This window comes from Engraulis encrasicolus, chromosome 21, assembly GCF_034702125.1.
Source record: "Engraulis encrasicolus isolate BLACKSEA-1 chromosome 21, IST_EnEncr_1.0, whole genome shotgun sequence".
Taxonomy (NCBI): domain Eukaryota; kingdom Metazoa; phylum Chordata; class Actinopteri; order Clupeiformes; family Engraulidae; genus Engraulis; species Engraulis encrasicolus.
In genome coordinates, this window is record NC_085877.1 from 23,195,955 (window position 1) to 23,219,260 (window position 23,306).

The 23,306-nt window shown below is 41.4% G+C and overlaps 1 protein-coding gene across 1 annotated transcript; it reads right to left on the bottom strand.

Annotated features, from left to right (window-relative positions):
• Nucleotides 1–6,128: 6,128 nt before the first annotated feature.
• LOC134437299 (high affinity immunoglobulin gamma Fc receptor I-like) lies at nt 6,129–13,102 on the bottom strand (the record flags this gene model as incomplete). Its single annotated transcript, XM_063186792.1, has 6 exons — nt 6,129–6,202; nt 6,295–6,395; nt 8,979–9,003; nt 9,095–9,223; nt 9,476–9,721; nt 12,982–13,102. Coding segments are annotated over 6 exons (696 nt in total), but the record flags the coding sequence as incomplete, so codon positions are not given.
• Nucleotides 13,103–23,306: the final 10,204 nt, after the last annotated feature.

Below are 23,306 nucleotides of genomic sequence, written 5' to 3' on the forward strand. Positions count from 1 at the left end.
AAAAACAAAATGGTGGCCATTTTCCAAGATGGCCGCCATGCAGATATGAATTAGCAACTGAAACAACTGTTCAAATGGTGATACAAGCACTGGAATTGTCATAGATACTCCTTAGACACACTTCTTTTGAAAAGGCATGCAGGCCACTTGAAATCCAAGATGGCCGTCCATTTTCCTAGATGGCCACAATACATATTAGGGAATCGGTTATGGGACAAAAAGGGCACTACTGTTACGGAGCTGACAAAAGCGTGAAACTTTGCACGATGCTTCCTTAGGACCCCCTCAATGATTTAAGCCTAGGAGCCCAAGTGAAATGCTCAATTTTCATATCAATCAAGTGAATAATACATGTACATATCATGTGTCAGCTTGGATTATCTACCTCTATAAGGTCATTACAAAATAATATATATATTGAGTTGTTGAGTTGATATATTGTGTTCAGATATGTATATCTCAAGTCCTAAGTGTACTGTGGAGTGATAGGGGCCTTTATGCTTGGGAAATTATGAATAATCAATGTGCAATACACCATACAGTATATTGACAAATACTTTATGTATTGTATGTATTAGCAAAATGGTTTTCTGGTCTACTTTGTGCTTAAACTTAGATGACATGTTGGCTACCTAACCACTTAATGTATTGATTGCTTGTTATTTTTTATTTGTGCGTTAAAACATATCTGCCTGCCTTCCCTCTCTCACACACTCAAGTCTTTCAAAAACTTTAAACAACAGCATGTGGAAATGCCATTGGCTTTGGAGGGATACAGCTGTCAAAGTAGCCTACAAGTCATCAAGACTATACTGTACTGTACTGTGGCGTAGTGTACTCTGCTATACTGTACTGTACTGTACTCTATTGTACTGTACTATACTGTACTGTAATGTGATATACCACACTGTACTGTACTGTACTGCACCGTACTATATGCTACTGTACTTTTACTTTACTATACTGCACCGTAGGCTACTGTTGTATGCTACCGTACTGTACTGTACTGCACCGTACTGTATGCTACTGTACTGTACCATACTGTATGCTACTGTACTTTACCGTACTGTATGCTACTGTACTGTGCTGTACTGTAGTGTATTGTACTGTACTGTACTCTACTGTACTGTAATGTACTTTACTATACTGCTCCGTACTGTGTGCTACTGTACTGTACTGTAATGTACTGTACTACACTCTACTGTACTGTATGCGACTGTACTTAACTGTATGCTACTGTACTGTCCTGTACTGTACTGTAGTGTACCATACTGTATGCTACTTAACTATACTGTACTGCACCGTACTGTATGCTACTGTACTGTACTGTACGCTACTGTACTGTACTGTACTGTAGTGTACTGTACTGTACTGTACTATACTCTACTCTACTGTAATGTACTTTACTATAGGCTACTGCTCCGTACTGTATGCTACTGTACTGTACTGCAATGTACTGTACAGTAGAACTACACAGAACTGAAACATTTAGAGCATTCTGAGGTCATGTACAATATGATGCAAAATTATGTAGTGGGAATGAGTTATGTTACTGTTACCACTCAAAATCTTGAATTATAGTATATACCATATGAGAATTGTTTTTTAACATAGATATTTCTCTTAAAGGTGGCAAAGACCTACGGTAGGTAACATGTTGTCCATCAGCTGTCATTTTTGAAGTAGCAATTGAAATACTCAATGATTACTGAGTTTATTGTAATGCAACTTGTGACACAAGTACTAGGTGAGGACTTGTTTGCAAATTCAGGAGGAAAAAAAACAATTCGCACACCTCTGCCTACTTACTCAAGACCTACTTAGAAATCATTCCCATTTGATTTGAACTGAAGATATAGCCTACATGTACTGTATATTGAGTGATCTGAAATGCTATTCTTAAAGACTGAAATGCAGTCACTATAGACATAATGCTACTTGTGAAAATGTAGAATTAGGTGATCGTATGGGTTCTTCATACACATGGAGAGGTATTGTCCTTTACCCTCTCTCATACACATTAAAACATATCTGTTATGGAAATTAGAGGATGGAGAACCTGCTACCTTGGACATCATCTTGACACTTCCCAATTCAGATGCAGCTGAGCGAGCATTAGCAGCAGTCTATTCTCACCATAGTTTTAGTGTGGGAAATGCTCATTTTAATTCAGACCAAGAATCTTCTCAACATTTTCACAATGTTACATTTGCTGTCAAACATGTAAGAACAGACTCACCCATACTTTCACACTATGAACATTTTGGTAGTTGCAGCAATCTGGTCAAGCAGGCTACCCCTGCCCTTGCTTCATCTCTGCTGAGTTCAGGACTATATTAACATCGGCAGCTAAGTAAAATGTCATGTAATAACAAGGTAATGCATGACATATTGTATATGACATGGTAGAATGTTTTTCTTTTTCCGAGGGCTCCGAGGCTAGAATTACAGCATATACCCTAAAGAAACACCATGCAAAGTTTGGTGCTTTTGTCACTTCCGTAACGGTATCTGTATTATATCTGTATTGCGGCCATCTTGAAAAATGGCAGCCATCTTGTTTTTCCACCTGGATAGCGACCTTTTCTGGGAAAGTAGGTCCTGAAGCACCTGTGAACCAAATTTGGTGCTTGTATCACCAAGTGAAAGATTCTTATGGAATATTGACTTAACATCCTTCACTATACTTAATTATATTTCAAGTACATTTAAGTATACTATAAGTTGTCCCAAAATAACATTCTTTAAATACACACTTTTGAAGTACACTTTAAATACAATAAAACGTACTTATTAAGTATATATTAAGTACACTTTTTTTTACTTGGGGTGATTTATGTAATTGTCAGTCAAGAGTTTGTTACATTACTTTAAAGACTTGGAAGGTGCACACATTTTACATAGTAAAACACATATCATGGAAGTGATTGAAGTAATGTCCCTTCCTTAAAACTAACCATTTGTAAACTAAAAAATGACAAAGTCAAATGTATTGAGCATGAAATAATAGACTAACCATTGGAGGTGATATTAAAAGGTGGACTCCTTGAGGTTGCTATGGGATGAACATTTCTCCATCCATTGCAACTGTACTGACTCGACTCTTGAGGGAGAGTGATTGTGATGGTCTGTGCCTTCTTATTGGAAATAATTGTATTGTTTCTATACCAGTCATAGGAGTACCAGTCAGTGTACTCTTCAATGTCACACCTCAGAGTGACTTCATCTCCTGGACAGTAGGGGGGCTGAGGAGACACTACCACCACTCTGGCTGTAGGGGGAGGTGTGGATGCATCTGGAGCTATGAGGAAGGAGAATTCACAATGAAACGGCTCTAGTTAGTCCGCCATACATCTTACATTGGCCTATTATATATTTTTTTTTGAGCTTCTCTATTTTCAAGTGGTTGAGAAATTACTGTGTAAAGGACTTCTCAGGAGTGTAACCCGTGTGTTTTTGTCATGTAGCCTATGGACAAAATCATGCTCAATATTTGAACCTGACAATCTTGGATGCACCGAACACATGCTATCATTTACTTATTCATTTTTGAGTCCTAGCTCATTTAAAATAGCTCCATACAAAATAAATGCTTAAAAACTATATCTATCATCACCTTGGGTCTCTTGAGAGAAGACACAGGAACTCATTGCTGGAGAGAGAGAGAGTTATTTTTTGGTTGTCCTATGCCTCCTGAACAATTTCCCTTGCAATGATCATTGCAATGCAATGATTCCCTTGCCCAATGGCTCGATTCCAACCAAACCCGTCATATTGCACTTCTGAATTGAAATTCCAACAGTGCCAACATGACAATCTTTCAACACAGTAAGCCAAATCAACCCATTATTAGCTTCAGAAAGAATAAAATGAAGGTTTTTGAGCGACCATCTCACTCTCCTGATCTCAACATCATTGAGCCACTCAGGGGAAACCTCAAATGTGAGGTTCCAGCAATACACCGACAAATATTATAGGAAACAACCATTCTGCCAGGAAGAATGAGCTGTTATGTCACCTGAGAAAATTAAGAGCCTTATCCACAACTACCACAAACAATTTAGAGTGGTCCCTGATGTTAAACAGTGCCATATTCAGCATCAGAAACTAGGGTATTTAAACTTTTGAACAGGGTCATTTGGGCAGTTTGGGTTGTAATCATGCTTTTGAAAGAGTAAACAAAGAAGATTGCTAATAAATGTCTTAAGCCAGTCACTAGCAATGAGTGAAAAAAAGGTTTTGTGTAATCCTTCATATTTTGTGAGAAATTGCCAAGAAAGCGTATATTCTGCTGGGGTTTGTAAACATATGAGCACCACTGTATATAGCTTGAAGCTTGAAGCATTGAGCTACTGTGCATCTTAACGTGAGACGCAAGTATGTATCATGCATGTCATGCGCTTCAAGACTCAAAAAATGGCATGGCCTTTCCACTACCCATTAATGCATAATTCTGGCCAAAATACAGGGATGTCTAGCCTTCAGAATCAGAATGCTACGACTACAGAATGTAAGGAGCCCTATCTCACGCCTTTCGTAAAGTCTTCACGAAAATAATATATTAATTTTCGTGGTGCATTCACGTTATTGCCCGCCTTTCGTAAAGTCTTCACGAAAATAATAGATTAATTTTCACGCTGCCTATTCACTTGAATTGCCCCACTGCTGCTGTGGTTATCCAAACGTCTGCAGGGGCAGGGAGGGGGTGCTGACAGAACACTGCTGATACACTCGGGACTCACTAATTCGACGCCCTTTCGGTACTTACGCCTTATGTCCCCTAAACCTAAACCTAAACCTAAACCTAACCCTAACCCTAACCCTACTTAACCCCAAACCTAACCCTAATCCTAACCTTAACCCTAACCTTAACCCTTACCTTGACCCTAAACCTAACCCTAAATTGCTTGTTTGAAATGTTTGATTACCATGTGACGGTAGGCTACCGAAAGGGCATCCAATTAGTGGGTCGCCTGTAAGTAACCGGCTACTGGCACACTGCCCTTTCACGCGTCTCCGCAGGCGGGGTTTAGTCAAAAGATGCTTGCACGCGGTTGGAGCAACCTCATATGAATGACATGACACTTCGACCACTCACGTTGAAGCTTTGTGACGTAGGACGTGTCGTCACGTAAGCGCCGTCAGGTCGGGAACCAAAACAGAACAACGTCCTTTAGAAAATCAACTTGAGGTATTTTGGATAACACCGCTGAAATTGCTGCTTCCATCCCGACGCATGATAACTCCTCGCACGCCGCCATTACTGTTGTGATTCAGGGAGGGGGCGGGCACAGCCGAACTACCCTGGGGGAGGGTGTTGCGTTCGATAAACGTCATACCCACTGAAATCCCTCCCTACGATCCTGATTCGTCGAGCTGCCCCGTTTATTTCGTAAACGGAGGAGGAGAGCGAATCACAGGTGCACCAGAAGTTTGTGTAGCCCAGCCCCCTGGGTGTCAACACATAGCTTCTGGTTCACCAGGAAAGGGTCGCTAGGCAACAGTCGGGCAATTCAAATGAATAGGCAGCGTGAAAATTAATCTATTATTTTCGTGAAGACTTAACGAAAGGCGGGAAATAACGTGAATGCACCATGGAAATTAATCCATTTTTTTTTTCGTGAATACTTCACGAAATGAGTGAGATACAGTTGAATGTAAGGCCCTTAAGTCGTGTGTACATTAAAATGTGTATGCTACAATATGTTAGTAGAATATACTGCAGTATGAAAGCCCTCTCAGTCCATTCTCTGTGAATTCGTTCAACAAGGCATTTTGCCCAGACTATGCTCACAGAACACATGAACTCATGATAGCCAGGCGTGTTAGTCAATGATCAGTTCGAGATGTCTGTTCCAGGGCTTTAATAACCCACGTCGTCATAGTCTTCTCCATTATCGAGAAAAAATGACAATGTGGATTTGCTCATTTATTTGTATTTGATATTGACCACAACAATGATTTGACTGGTACTACTACATTTTTGTTTGATAACTGGACAAATTATGCATATTGCTATAAACTCAGTGTCAGTTTCTGCAATTAGTCAGTAATCTTTATCACATTTTCTGAAATGCAGAATTACAATTCATGAATAACCCATCATAAGGAAAAAAATACCATTAAACTCACAGAATTGTAAGCTTACTTTGCTGCAGATTTATGTAGTCTGTGTTTAGGCTGTTATAGACATCACTAGTCCCTGGAAACACAAAATGGTAATTTGTTTATAATTTAAGTCATTTCTGACATTTAATGTGTAAAAAATGTTAACATTGATGGGGTCTGTCTCACCTCTTTGCAGTGGCATGTATTGTGACTGGGTCCCATCTCCTCCTGCTGGGTCATTCTGGTCCTGATCTGATGTGTGATTGGTGCCTCCCTGCTTTTGGCCACTAGAGGGGGTTAGAGAACTGAAGGGATATGTCACCGTCTGAATGATGAAGTGAACGCCCAACCAGGAAAGTCCAACTCCCATAGTCATTGTGACACAGCACTCAACAGCACACAAGTGCACACCGCACACAACAAAAATGCATTCATGCCTCACCCATGCAAGTGGATAGCCCCCAATGGCGCCTGAAAAGAAACAGTGCAGCGGGACGGTACCATGCTCAGGGTACCTTAGTCATTGAGGAGGATGGGGAAGAGCACTGGTTAATTACTCCCCCCACCATCCGGATCGGGAGTCGAACCGGCAACCTTTGGGCAACAAGTCACTCCCGTTACTACTTCACCCTGCTTCACTAACAGGGACACTTCTTCCCCACTCCCTCCTACTCTGCCTATGGTCATCACTCCCACCATCATCAACAATGCAGCCGTACCTCCACCAATGCACACAGCAGGCTCACAAATCCCCACTACATCTATCCCCCTACCCTGCTCCTCACTTCTGCGTCTTGGAAAAACTTACCCATCACCCACCCCTTTCCCACTCCCCCCTTACCCCAACCCAGCACTTCCACAGCCGACAATCACCACTGATCAAGTTATAGGGACACTGAAAAGACTTAAGTCCAAGGCGGCCGGCCCTGATGGCATCTGTGCAAGACTGCTAAAGACATGTGCTGAGGAATTAGCTGAGCCCCTTCATCACCTTTTCAATAGGAGTCTTCAAGAAGGCAAAGTTCCTATCTTGTGGAAAACGTCATGCCTGGTACCTGTTCCAAAGAAAACTCACACCAAAGAACTTAATGATTACAGACCGGTTGCCCTCACCTCACACCTAATGAAAACTTTTGAACGAGTGCTGCTGCGCTACTTTCTCAAACCCCAGGTACGCCATGCACTGGATCCTCTGCAGTTCGCCTACCAAGAGAACGTGGGAGTGGAGGATGCTATCCTGTATCTCCTTCACAGGGTACATGCTCACTTGGATAAGGGTGGCTGTGCTGTGAGAATCATGTTTTTTGACTTCTCCAGCGCATTCAACACCATACAACCACTGCTGCTGAGAGTGAAATTGGTGCGGATTGGAGTGCAGCCTAGCCTGGTGACCTTGATCACTGATTACCTCACAGAGCGGCCCTAGTTTGTGAGGATGGGTGACATAACATCGGAGACAGTGATTAGCAGCACAGGAGCGCCACAAGGAACGGTTCTCTCCCCCGTGCTCTTCACCCTGTATACCAATGACTTCAGCTACAATTCTGGGACATGCCACATGCAGAAGTTCTCAGACGACACTGCAATTGTGGGGTGTATAAGAGACGGTCAGGAAGAGGAGTACAGGGGATTGGTGGATGACTTTGTAGGATGGTGCCAATCAGCTGCACCTGAACACCACCAAAACCAAGGAAATGGTGATCGATTTCAGGCGCTCCACCCCGCCCTTGGTGCCTGTTTCTATTGGGGGAGAGAATGTGGAGACTGTCTGTACTTACAAGTACTTAGGAGTGCACCTTGACAATAAGCTGGACTGGTCCACAAATTCTGATGCACTTTACAGGAAAGGCCAAAGCAGGCTCTATTTCCTCAGAAGGCTGAGGTCCTTCAATGTCTGCAGCCAACTTCTGCTTATGTTCTACCAGTCTGTCATGGCCAGTGTGCTCTTCTACGCTGTGACTTGCTGGGGTGGAAGCATTAGGAAGGGCATGGAGCTCGAGTCACTCACCTCAACAGCTGAGAGCAGAACACTGAGCAGACTGGACTCTATTATGGACCATCACAAACACCCCCTTCACAACACGTTCACTAACCAACTGAGTCTGCTCAACCAGACTCTGTGCCCTCATCTGCAGGACAGACAGGCTAAGAAGGTCCTTTGTCCCACGGGCCATTCAACTGTTTAACAGTGTGTCTGTGTCTGTGTCTGTGTTTGTGTCTGTGTTTGTTTTTATGTAGCTACTTAACACCTGAATTTCCCCCTGGGGATCAATAAAGTTTCTCTACTCTACTCTACTAACCCTTTACCCATGACTGCCCAAAATGTTAAAGAATAACTTCTGCCAATTTCAATATGCTGTTGTATTGCTCACACGCTACCCTTGACTTGTAAGTACCCGGTGATGCAGCATTCTTCAAGTCAGCCCTTTCCGAGATCTGAGCTATTCTAATGGGGGCAGATTGTGTTTACATTCAACATTTTCTTAACATAGGCCTACTACAAACACTATCCTAAAAGGTATCGCTGTTGTTCGTCTGCTGATGTTGCATAACCTTTTGGATGCTATTGGGAATAAATCAAGATGTTTTTTTAAATGTAAACATACACCTGCTCCCATTACAATGACCAGGATCTCTGAAAAAAGGCTGAAGAAGAAAAAAAAAACGTTGGTACTGACAAGTCCAGGGTAGTGTGAGTATTACAACTGCATGTTGAAATAGGCAGAATTTACCCTTTAATGATAAATGATAATATGACATGTCGATGCTTTTAGTGGAAAGGAAACTCAATACCAATTGACTTCATTTAGATTCAACAGTTTAATGACATAGTAAAGGGTAGAGATACTTGTTTGGGGATTCACACTCACCTTTGTGCTGTTTGACCTGTGAGGCCTGTGGAGAAATGAAACCAAATCATGTTTTAAACAGTATAGTATATTTTATATTCCTCATGAATGTCAAATACCAGTACCTTAAAACTTACGTTTGATCTTTTGGTGGTGATGCAGCAGGAGCGGTGTTGTGATACCAAGGATAATGAGTCCAATGATCACAATCACAAGTACCAGAGGAAAGGATCCAGAAGGTCCAACCACATTGGTGAAATCAGTATCTTTTGGGTGATAGAAATGTGTTATATTTGATAGCTGAGATCTTTCAATTTAACCCCTTTGCGCAGAGTCTGTGTTATAACCTTACTGTCAACAAAATTGTAATGGCAACATCTTAGTCTGTTACTTAAGGCTCTCGTTAATGTCATAGCAATGTTGGTATTAATGTAATTTAGTATTTTCAGCAAATGGTGAATAGGGCCGCTGGTGAGCCCATCTGCGCAAAGAGGCTGTGTGGTTGTAGAGTGTTTTACCCTTTACTGTGATCCAGCTCTCTGGTGACTCTCCTTTCTCTGAGCTCTTGCACTTGTAGAGGCCCTCATGTGACTTTGAGACTGCAGGGACGGTCATCTCTCCTGTACTGGAGGTGTGGAGGAGTGTCCCATCTTTATAGAAGTCAGCACTGATGTCAAATGGCTGATTGCGATATCTACAGCGCAGAGTCAGAGGATCTCCCTCAGTCACAGGATGGACAGGACTCTCCAGGATCACATCACCATCTAAACAGAAGACAGCAACATGACTTACCTAATTTTTCATCAAAATGTATGAGTTAGATTGGTGAACACATTATAATAATAATAATAATAACAATAATAATAATAATAATGATGATAATACTAACAATGATAATCATAATCATAACAAAATAATAATAATAATAATAATAATAATAATGATAAAAATACTTCGTGTCTTTTACATGATTCCAAAGCAGATGCATGTGGATATATGCACAACAACAACAATCATTGAAACAATAATATCTTCTTCTTCTAATCTTATACGGCAAATCGTATTGTAATGGTGGACTAAATGATCACCATCTGATCTCCTCGCCAGACTCAGACTGATACCAGTAAACTCCACTGTCTGATGGATGTGCTAAGTCAGTGTTGCAGTTGAATCTCGCTGGTTCTGTCCATGTCCAACCAAAGGGACACCTCCCCACCTCCCTCCATCTATTGAACCATCTGAATGACTTTCCAGTGGAGTTTCCATTACCCCACATCCCAGGGAAAGAGGATTAGGTAAAAAGTGTTGTTTTCTCTTGGGACTGACAACCATAACAGATGTAAAAGAATCATCTAAATGAAGAGTATGCTAAGGCATGTGAAAAACAGAACAAAGCTAATTTTCACAAAGATAACCTTTTATGAATAGTGTATATGGACAGTAGTGTCTGATCTGTGATCCAGAGAGGATCATGTTGGCTGAACTCTGTCTTATCGGCTGGTTCTCCTCTCTCTGCTCTGCACACATCTCTCTGTGCACACATCTCTCTGTGCACACATCTCTCTGCACACAGACTCCTGTGTGTCTGAGAGCAGCAGGGCTGAGAGTGTAGGAGCCACCAGCTCCTCTGCTGCTGTTTGGGCTGTTTCTACAAAGTAGGCCTATCTTCTGCATTCATGCCTCACATAATCCAACCCAGGCAACGGGGGCTTTGTGCAAAGCCTCTTGTTTTTGTTTTTTAGTATAGTGAATTAGTACTGATTGTTCTTGGGCTATATTAAGAATTTAGTATGTACCCCTTACACTAAATCCATAATCTAAGTGTATGCATCAAACGTGATAGTAGGCATGTAAGATCTAATGTCTTGTGTGCTGTGTACGCGGGCACCAACATAGCTCTGAGATCCCTGGACCAACGCCAGCACGAGTCTTCCACTTGTTGGCCAGCCCAAGCCTGAGCGTTCTCCACCTGTGCCCTCTTCCAACGTTCAAAGGTGTGGGGGAACCCCCACCATAATCCATAAAAGGCAAATGTCCATAGTAGGCCTACAAGTCCAAAGGTACTTGGAAACTCCAAAAGTCTGAGCATCTCTGTGGAGCATACGAGCTTCAACACTGGCCAAGCAGGCTTCAGCGTGCGAGCAGGTGCCTCCTGATGCTCAGCTGTCCACAAGTCTCTCTCCATTGACTTTCTGACCCTTGACCTTAAAGGCCCAGAGTCCCAGAAGCTGGTCGGCGCCCCTGTGTGATGTGGACATGTTACTTTGCTGTATATTTACCTCCGCCAAGGAGGTTATGTTTTCGGTTGCCTTGGATTGTCTGTCTGTTATTTGTCAGCAGGATAACTCAAAACGTGTGAACGGATTCGTCTGAAACTTTGTGGAGTTGATGGAAATGACCAAAGGAACAAGTGATTTCATTTTGGTGGTGATCCCGTTCATGAACCGGAACCAGGACTTTTTAAAAGATTGTTCACCATTGCTAGTGTAACATAGTGGGCATTTGCGTCTTCAAGTCCCAGCTGTCTGTTTGCGCGCTGGGAGTCATGTGACTAATAATGGGCAACAATTGGCAGGAGCGGCGTTTCTTTAAAACTGTGGCATCTACAGCTCAGAAGGAGTGGCAGATTTTATTGTTTTTATTGTCGCAATCATGTGGGCGTCCATGCCTGTAATTTGTGCGTAAAAAGGTGGCCGTGGCGTGGAATGTGCTCCCGAGCAGGACCTTTGTAGATGGACTGCTGTAACTAGTTCACCTGTTGGTGTGGATGTCGGTATGTAGCCGTCCCCTTTTCTGTTGCACATCGTAGGCATAGCCTAATTTATTATGTACTTAAAGGGGTATGCCACTATTTTGGGGTTTAATACAGTTAAAATCGTTGGCTGGGCTTTATAAAGGTGGTAAAGTGTCTTATTTTTCATGTTAAGCGTTGTCTTGCTTTAAGACAGGTTAAAAGAGGGAATATGTCGCTAAGCTAGTGAAAGTCAATGAATCCGTGTAGCATGCTACAATGCTACACGGATACATTGACTTTCACTAGCTTAGCGACATATTCCCTCTTTTAACTTGTCTTAAAGCAAGACAACGGCTTACATGAAAAATAAGACACTTTACCACCTTTATAAACCCCAGCCAACGATTTTAACTGTATTAAGCCCCAAAATAGTGGCATACCCATTTAACTTTCCACACACTAGTAATCTGTCGTGTCACCGCACCCCTTTTTGCCTGCTTCAGCACGGGATGACTTGAGCCCCCTGATCGTGGTATGTCCCTGAACTATTACGGCTATTATAAATCAGGGATGAAATGTTTGTTCATGTGTTGTGTGGTGAATTATGTGTGCAGCTGACCTGATCTCCGACTTGGTCCCGTTTGCTGTGTCAAGCTGCCGTTTTGTTCAACGTCAACTAACGTGAAGACTGCATCTGAATGACAGCGTGTGTCCGCGAGTGTGCAGAGTGTCTGGCCACACACAGTGACTGATGGGGCGTGCAAGTTGTTGCCTGTGTGCGTGCAGGTGTGAGTGTGGGGATTGGGGTATTTCTTTATTTTCGACCTTCCATGTGTGCGTGGAGGGTGATAATCTGTCTGCCTTTTGTGTGACAGATTTTGTACCTTTTTGTGAGTTGGTTAACTCACTGTCCTAATGGACTGGCGTAGTCGGGATTTAATATAAAATTACTATCTACAATCTTTCTAAAAAAACGTTAACCTCCCCTCTGTTACACTAACATACAAATCTAGACGCCCTTAGTGACCGCAAATTGAACTGCAGGACAGGGTGAATGTTGACATTCCAGTTTCTACCCACAAAAAAGAAGGTAGAAAGACTTAAAATAGAAATTGGGTGGATCATAGTCAAATGTTCTAACAAACAGCTTCCTTGGCGGAGGTCTGCACTCTGAGTGCATTTATAGTTCCACATATACTATACCTTGACAGGCTGTTTACACCAACATAAAATTGAAAGATTTCAAATTTTACATTTATATTGATTTAATATTAAAATGTTGAAACTTACCAGTGACATTGACCCAAACTACATTGCTGTACTGTGTGTAGTAGACTGGGTCTCCTCTCCCAGCTCTGCACCAGTACTGTCCTCCATGAGACACTTTAGATTCGTGGATGTTGTAGTAGTTTCAGTCAGTCTTAGCCATATAGTTTTGCCTGTACCAGTAGAACATCCATTCAGTAGACTGGGGTCTCATGTGGCATGTCAGGGTAACTCGCCTTCCTGTAAACACTTGCGTGTATCTGTCTGAACGTATATAAGGGACTGGCTTTCCTGTGGGATTCAAATGTAATGTCACTTGTGGCAAGCGCCGGTGCACAAAAATAGTGTAATTTTCTGAAAAATGTTTGCAAACTCCATAGGAGTTTTTATACTTTTAACTGTTTATTAAAAAAGAAAGATCCTAAGGACTGTGTGAACATAATTCATATTTAATGTGACGTCACTAAATCACAAAATTAGGATATTAAGACAGAAGCAGCATAAGGAAGGAGTACAAAGCGGATTCCAAAAAAGTTGGGACACTTTGTATTTTGTGAATAAAATCAAAATGCTGGCATTTTCAAAACATTGAATATGTTAATAAGGTAGAGCATTATGTACAGACAATATATCAGTTGTTAAAGTCGAGCAGAATTATTGTTTTGAGGTAATTATGTGATCATTTAAAATTTCACCCTTGCAACAAATCCCAAAAAAGTTGGGACAGGGCCAATAAAATGCTTTTTATATTGGATAAGACTAAATACAACACAAGGGATGAGACCGAACAGTTAAATACTTTGACTGACGGCATAATTTCTTTCAAAAATTAGATATTTTGATATGCGAGACATGATTTCAGCAGCTCAACTGATAGGTGTGTTCTTCAACTTGTTTACCTTTTTGTTATGCTTAATATGTGGCATATCCTGACTGCAAGAAAACAATTTTGTGACCTGTTTACTCCTATGATTGAACCGCACTGTTGGAACATAGTAGATGTTGAAATTTGCCACCATTATGGGGCAATATCTAAAGGAGGTGCTCCAAAATATAATGCCTTGGTAGCTATGTTTGCTGTTTAAAGTCTGTATGTATCATTCAACATTCATTTTATTGCTCTACATGAGTAAGAAGACCCTAACCAAGTCACCTCTGCACCCCCTTACCATCATATATGCTGTCTTTCAGACTGACCACTAAATCAAGCTGAAGTATTCATTTCCTATATAACCTGGAGGGTGCATGACTCCATAATTTTCAAAAAGGATTAAATATTTTCAATTCTGTAATCAGAGGACATTTTCACATGTCTACTAGGTCCATCTAGAATGAGCTTTGCTGCTTGCAACACTGTTTAATGTCTGCATCATGTGCATTAATCAAGCGTTGTGTTTATGGTCATTTTTTCGAGAGCTGTCATTGTTGGAGTGTCATAGTTTGCTTATTTACCACGAGCATGTCATGATCTCATAACTCGTGGAATGATTACACAGAACTCTATATTACGGAAATAGGCCTTATATACCTGCAATTTTGATAATTCAATATTTCTGTGTAATAGATAAGTAATTAGTCCCTCAAAATCTTCGCTGCTGAGTGCCACAGCCTCTCTGTGATGGTATATTATTTGTGCATTCATGTTGGCAGTCAATATAGTTCCTTTTAAAATATTCTTCCTCGTGTCATTTTTAGAATTATCCAACTATTACAATATGTTTTGAACCTGTCCCAACTTTTTTGAGATTTGTTGCATGGGTCAAATTTTAAATGATCACATAATTACCTCAAAACAATAATTCTGCTTGACTTTAACAACTGATATGTTGTCTGTACATAATGCTCTACCTTATTAACATATTAGATGTTTTGAAAATGCCAGCATTTTGATTTTATTCACAAAATACAAAGTGTCCCAACTTTTTTGGAATCCGCTTTGTATACCATTTAGATAAACTGCGTAACGTGTCTTAAGTTTTAGATATTTTTCTACCGTTAGCATATGCTAGACTCACCCTCCACCTGAAGAAAAATGCCATTGCTGTAACTGGATTTTGTAGAGGTGTTCTGTCTTTCTCCCAAACATCTGTAGTATCCCTGATGAGATCTCTCTATGTTCTGGATAATTAAGGTGTTGTGATTATGTGACAACGTCATTGTAATTTCCTGCTGGTTTTTATACCACCTATATGACCAGCCGCTGTCTACTCCAGGCACCATCATGGACTCTATCATGCACGTCATAGCGACTGTCTTTCCATCAAAGACAGGATTCTGGGGGACTACAGTCAGGGTAGCTGTAGGAAGGGCTGGGGGTGGAAGATAATATTACTTAAACAAATTAGAAAGGATAGAATGGCATACTCCATATCTAAGATAAAAAAATCAACTTTGGGTTTGCATGAAAAAAAACTATAAACTTAAATTCAACAAATTATACAGTCTTGTCTCACTCTGTATTCTTGAATACGTGCACAATAGTATGCATGATGGAGGGATGAAGTTATTTGGAATTCTCAATGAATTAAACACACACTTTATTTGGAATTTATTTGGAAGTGAAATTCCAAATAACTTTAATTCTGAATTGTGAAGTGCGTGCATATTTTTTTCAAAGCAGAATTAATTTTTGCTAGGATTCAAATTGAGTTAATCTGGAATTAAATGTCCCATGTACAGTAAATGAGCTGTCCCATGTAAAAAGAAGCATCACAGATTAGTCACCTGCTGCTGATCCAGTGATTATGCCTTTGGTCACGTCTGTAAAGAGGAGAAGCAATACAATTAGAAATCTCTCTCTCTCTCTCTCTCTCTCTCTCTCTCTCTCTCTCTCTCTCTCTCTCTCTCTCTCTCTCTCTCTCTCTCTCTCTCTCTCTCTCTCTCTCTCTCTCTCTCTCTCTCTCTCTCTCTCTCTCTCTCTCTCTCTCTCTCTCTCTCTCTCTCTCTCTCTCTCTCTCTCTCTCTCTCTCTCTCTCTCTCTCTCTCTCTCTCTCTCTCTCTCTCTCTCTCTCTCTCTCTCTCTCTCTCTCTCTCTCTCTCTCTCTCTCTCTCTCTCGTTATTTTTAATCCTTCTATTTCCTTTTCCATATATAACATTCAAGGGCAGCTGACAGGTAGCCTTATGACAGGTTATATTCAATGTCTCGCAACAGCACAATTAAAAAAGCCACCCAAACGTGGTTCTGCATAGGCTGACAGCGTGGAAACATTATTGTTTTCTCCACGGAGGCGAGGCGCCAACGAAGCACGAGGTAACAAGCTAGAGGAGAGAGGACGGGGTGGCACTAGTTTGAAATGGAAAATCTTTGTTCTCTTTTCCTTTCCTGTGAACTCTGGCCTTTTGCATCAGTGTTGCCCCACCTCGGTAGAGAAAAACAATATCCCTTTTCCCATTATCGGACAGCTTTCTTTCATACTGTAGACCTACATCATCCTGATTGCTAATGAGATAATTATTTTTTTGTGCAAGATATTGAATAAAATATGAGGACAAAGACTGACTGGCAATCCTTCTCTGACTTTGGTCTCATTCTTCAATAAGACCGGGTGAACACAGCGGCGGCAACAAGATTAACCCTTGTGTTGTGTTCAAAAGCTGCATACATCTGTGGTGTTCGGGTCATTTTTGACCCGTGATAACAAAACTCAGCCATAAAACACCTAAAAATACTAGTTCTCATCAAATATTGTTTTTCATCTCATAGCTAACTTGGTATGTATTCATATCCATGGAAAAACTAATTTATTTATTCATCTTTTTGACTTTACTGGTCTTTTATCTTACATTATGCAAATCGTTTTTGATGACCAAAACTATCAAAACCTGTATAAATTCACTATTAATACTTCCTAAAGTCATACAATTAGTGATTATGTTGTCCATGTATTACAGCTGATATGAAAGTACAACAACCCCCAAATTTATTTTATTAGTTTTATTAGTTAGTAAAGACCAAATTTCAACTAAATTAGTTTTTCAGTGCATAAAATGAATGTTGAAATATGTTGACTTGGTGTTTTTCAATATGTACATGACTTTAGTGTGGTAAATATACAAAATAACAATTCTGCCAGATTCACAGCTATTCCGCCTATCTAATGCAAAGATATATAGTGCAGCAAATACCTCAAACAATCTTTCACTTGGTGATGCAAGTGTAACCAAGTGGTAAGGACAGGAGAGTTTTAAACTCTAAATTTCACAGTTTTTCTTACTAAATAGACTACGCCACCCTGGGATAAGAATGGGAACTACAGCCCAGGGACTGTATGAAAACCTTAGATTTGACCCCCACACAAGTTCTGTTGCATTAACGAGGAAACGTGGATTCCGTAACAAAATAATCTCTATTAACAATTCCACATATAAATATAAAAATCCGGACAGTTAAAATATTTCTCACCACAATGCACACACACACTCACACTCACATACACACTCACACAAATCGGTACAAAAGGGAGGGTTCTCAAATACAGGGCAGGTGCACCCAAGAGGGGGGAATTATACTAAGCCCCCTGTATAGGCCTTGGATAAGTACACACAAACACTCGTGCCCATGCACACACTAAGTGAAGGTGAATTATTGCACTCACACACAGGTAACACTGCACTGCACTGCAATTCACTGCACACCACGTGACCGGACCCACCACCAGGGGGGTAAGAGGACCTCCCTCCAGGATTACCTGCACCTGTTAACAGAAAAGAAAGGGTAAATAAAGGGCTAATCAAGGGCCTGCCACTTGCCCAGCAAATAAAGACAAACAAAATGAAATAAACTGAATTGCAGGGCCCACCAGCAAAATCTAACTCGCCACAGAAAGAAGTTGCTACAGGCGAGAGCAGGACTGATGAGAATTAGTAACAACAATCAGGCCAGGGGCATTGGTTTAGGCTACAAGCCGTGCACACTCAGTAGTTACAGAAACAAAAACAAAATAATTCAAATTGAAGTTCCCAACTCAAGTCAAAAGAAAATAATCAAACAGAAGAAATAAACATCCCTCAAAGAAAATGTACGAAATAAACAAATGACTCGTGCTCTCACCACGACATAACATGACACTCATTCACACAGACTACAATCACGCACACACTGAACTCGGCCACATGCGCCACCTGCGCAAGTTAACTTGTGCTGGGCTGCTGAATGCTTTCGGAGTGATAGCCCTCGAATGACCGGACACTGCGACGCGTCAGTCCGAAGCGCGTATCGAGGGGGGACAAAACAGCAGCAATTCAGAGCGAACCGGGAGTCTGCAGCTACACCCAGGCGCCTACAAATACAGAGGATAATGCGATGTAACTGGGCTATTGTACCAATTTTACAACGTGATGAAAAGTTGAAGCGGTATACTCACGTTCCACAACAGCAGAGGAGGCGAGGAGGGAGACAATAAAGGCCGACGAGTCAGAGGAAACTCAAACCCACGCTACAACAAAATACATCATCGGTTAGACCCGAGTCAAACAAATCAAAACTTTAGCGAACGTGTGGCGTCATTTGGGTGGCCTACCTGAGCCAGAAGGAGAGAGCTCTCGGAGCTTTGGTAGATGAACAGGGTAGCCAACAAACAGCTGATGGCACCGGTAGATACACTTGTACGAGGCGGAGAGCGTGTCACGCCAAGTTGAATTTGGCAACAGATCGGAGTGCAAAGAGTAGACCAGAATGCACGTTTGGATGGACAAAGGAAAGCACGTTGACCGACAGCTATTCCTCCTAGCTTTGCGTCTCAGCTGGAATGAAATCAGCTGTGAGATCAGCTGATAGGTCGGTGTGACGTGATGACGCACGCACCGCAAATGAAAAAGGAACGTCAAAGCCCACTTTGCTACACAAGCATCAAATTTGGTTCAGAGGTGCTTCAGACCCTACCCTTTTAGAAAAGGTCGCTATCCAGGTGAAAAAACAAAATGGCGGCCATTTTCCAAGATGGCCACCAATTGAACTGCGTTTAAATGACTTTTATATATATTTTGACTGATCATATTTTGAATATCTATGTATGAAAATATATTATGTTGAGCATGGAAAATTCAATTATACACTCAAGAAAAAAACAAAATATTGAAAGTTATAGTATTTTCATAATTACATATAAATAAACTAACACTCACTGAATGATTCTAAATATTACAAAAACAGAAGTAGGCCTATAATGATTACATGTTTGTTGTTTGGGTAGGAAAACACTCTGATGCACATGTTGGATTAGTTATTTTTAGTCCTCACATTTGCAGGAATATAACTGTGTACAGTTGAGGCTAAAGCAATAGCATTTGCATCTTCCTCTGCAGTCAGTCTTGCATCCACATTTTGTCAGTTGCTGGCAACTCTCCGCAATTGCAGGAAGCTTTGACCAGAGAACTTTCCAGGCCTCACCATCTTTTTGGCGGAGGCACCTGTACCTCTTTCCAGAGGGCAGGAGACTGAACAGTTTGTGTGCAGTGTGACTCATGTTTTTGGTGATCATCAGTGCTTTTCGGGTGAGGCGGGTGGTGTAAATGTCCTGCAGGGAGGGGAGTGGCGCTCCAATGATCTTCTACGCTGTGTTCACAATGTGCTGGAGTGTCTTCCTGTTTTGCTCTGTGCAACCTCCTCCCCACACTGTGATGCAGCTGGTCAGGATGCTCTTGATGGTTTCTCTGTAGAATGCTGTCATGATGGAGGGTGTAGCACTTGCCTTCTTCAGTTTGCAAAAGAAGTAGAGGCGCTGTTGGGCCTTCTTCGCCAGTGATGATGTGTTTGTGGTCCAAGAGAGGTCGTCGCTGATGTGCACTCCAAGGAATTTTGTGCTGCTCACTCTCTCCACAACATCATCGTCGATGGTCCGTGGTAGCGGATGTTTTTGGCCCCTCTGAAAGTTGACAACAATCTTCTTGATCTTATTGACATTCAGCAGGACGTTGTTGTCCTTGCACCATCTGGCCAGCAAGTCTACTTCTTCTCTGGAGTGAGTCTCGTCACCCTTAGTGATGAGGCCCACCAGTGTTGTATCGTACGCAAACTTCATCTGATGGTTAGTGCTGTGGGTCGTTGTGCAGTCATGTGTCAGCAGTGTGAACAGCAGGGGGCTGAGCACAAAACCTTGCGGGGGCCCCGTGCTCAGGGTCAGGGTGCTTGAGGTGTTGTTCCCGACACTTACTGCAGATCAATGGATTTTTAGCAGACATCTTGTGTAATACGGTTAAAGGCAGAGGGGCTATCCTTTTACCACCCAACCATTCAAAATATCAAAGCACATTGAGATATGGGACACAACAAGGTTCAGTCATCTTCTGCCCTAGCCGGGCTCCGCCCTACTGGTGACGCAACGCCTTCGGCTCAGCTACACACAGTAGGGCCAGGAGCTTGCTCAATCCCGCTACAGCGGGATCTCCACCCACTTTGTCTGGAACCAATCAACTGAGCATTTCCAACCGTCCTGGGTTGAGGCGAGTTGGCAGTGACGTGGTTTAAGCAGAGACATTCTATTGGGCTAAGAAATGTTTGGTTTAAACTTCGGCACAACCCTCAACCAGTAACAAGCCGAGGGAGGCGGGTTAACCAGGCCATGGAAACAAAGTTCGTCCGGTATGGAAACGCTAATCGTTATAGTCCTAGTCAGACCAGAATCGCGGTACGTGATCTGAAGTCTATGAAAATCAGGCAACTTCTGCCCTACACCCAGCCGTTCATCCAGTGTCATTTAAGTCCATCCGGGTAACTGAAGCCCCGTTACCCTTGGCTCGGCTCTCCCGCGCTGGCACATCCTGTCAATTCTAACTAAATTTCTAACTACGCTAACTACATTTCTAGTTAAGCTATATACAGGGTCTTATTAGGTAGCTTATGGGAGACTATAAATACTAACAACTAAAGTGAGTATACTACTAAAAGAGTTAGTAAACTACAACTACAGCTATTGTACCACAAGCCGACACTGAACCCCATGCTGAGTCTCACAGCAGTGATGTCACCAGTGTGCCCTGGTTGTGCTATAACATCACTCTAATACAGAATAATGTAAACAAAATATTTTTTAGGACATTGTATGCCAACAGTGACGGCAAGGTTAGTATGTATTATTGAATACCTGCTATCGTACAGCTGTATGTCATAAATATACATTTTCAGTCATGTAAGGGCTGCCATTTTGAAAAGTGGTGGCCATTTTGTGATGAAATATTGATACTATTTAGTTGTCCTGGTCAGAATTCATAGATTTTAATATTTCCATCACTCAGATTTCTTGATTATTTGATATTTTAAGATGAAATCTATTTTTCTTCAACTGCAAAGAGGCGGCCATCTTGAAAAATGGCCGCCATCTTGTTTTTTCACCTGGATAGCGACCTTTTCTGGGAGAGTAGGCCTTGGAGCACCTGTGTACCTGATTTGGTGCTTGCATCACCAAGTGATAGATTCTTATGGAATATTGACTTAACATACCACACTAATAGGAAATGAACACCTCAATGAAAATGAAAAAAGTCACACTATTCATCTGAATCCACTATGCTATGAACCTGGACCATTATCTTATTGCCAAATCAACTCTATGGAAAGTGTAAGATAATTTCTACATGTTTGGGTGCTATTATGGATTTTTTTATATGCTTTTTGGACAAAATAATGTGCAAAAACTCATTTTGCAAAAGAAATGTGATGAGGAGACACCAAAAATACATCTGTACTCCTTTCACAACAGGAGATATGACACATTGTAGGGTATGGGACTGTCCGGCGGCCATCTTGGATTTGCTATATGAAAAAGCTGGGAGAAAAAAAAATTAAGGCAAGAAATATAATTTCCTCACCACGAATCACCAAACTGAAGACAAAGGGCAACCAACAGCTTTTCAAAAATGTCATTCAACAACCAAAAATCTATGCCGGGTCAATTTTGACCCGAACACCACAGATGTAACTTTTTTTTTTTTAGACCTTTAAAATGTACTAAAATGATACAACATATTTTTTCCTGTTGAAATGATTGTGACTGAGGATTAGATGAAGCCTCATTCCGGGACAATAAAGGAAAGTGTGGTTTTTTTACACTTAAACTTGAAAACGGGTCAAAAATGACCCGAACACAACATAAGGGTTAAGTAACAGAGAATCGCTGGACTGTGTAGCAAGAATGCAAGCATTCCGACCTTCGAATTGACTGTGGCGACTGTCGCTGACCCGCATCATAGCTCATTTGCATAATATTTTCTGAAATCCAACCACAATCTGTCGCTCAAGTTGCTTAGATTGCCTCTAATCACCCAAATCGCCTTTGTCTCTTCTCTTGACAGCGACTCAGTACAAAGTCAATTACTTACTTCCATCGCGTTCAAGTATCGTTTGATGCATTTGTGCCAAGACCCTTGATCAGGGCCGACAGCAGCCTCAACCACACTTTTACACACAGCACACAGTCATATTACTGATACACGTAATGAGTGAAATTACATTGATGATATGTTGTTTTCAGTTAAATAAATATTTGTTGGTACAAATATAGGCCTACGGATCGGTGCAGTCTAGCTTTCCTATCTTTTCCAGTTTTTGGGACCATCATGAACAATTCATGGTTTCCTACTCTCATATTCTAAGATGCTGACATGTGCACTTTTTCAAGTCATGCCATCACACTCATTTGCAGTCATCAGTAATCTCAGAAATGTCGACACTATGCATTTACCACATCTATGGGTCATACTACTACAATTGCTGCTAATAATAATACATTCATTTGTATAGCAAAATTCATGCAAGTAAGGTGCTTTAACAGTTTGCTTAAAAACACAGGTTTGGCTGTGTAAGAATAAGCGTGAGGCATGGCAGATAGTTAAAAAAAACAAAATGGCATAAAAGCATACATGCATGCAGATATCAAGCAATGCGTGCCAGACTTACGCAGCAGCAGAAAAAGTGAACTTGACCCCATGCTGTCTTCAATGCTGATTTGAATTATATCCTTTCTCTGATGCATTTTGCTGCATGGCTTTACTTTTTGCACTATTAATAGATGAAGGAAGTTAGAAGATGTCTCAACAGTCGGGCACTCTCAACGATGTCTCAATGGTCGCACCTACACACTAGCACCCTAAACACTAACACACTCTCAGCCCTGGGGTGAGAGTATTCTCAATATTGGAGGTGAACCTACCCTGTGTGATCTTTGTGGTAATCTCTTATCAATTAAGCATATTCTATCTTGCTCTGCTCTCTGGAAAAGACAACATTTTTTTTAAAGAAGATACTATCTTTGGTATTTTTTTAATAAGGTCCCACCTGTAAAGGTTTTGAACTTTTTAAAATTGATGCAGCAACTAGACTATAGTTGCCTCACCGCCAGATACAGTAGCCTGG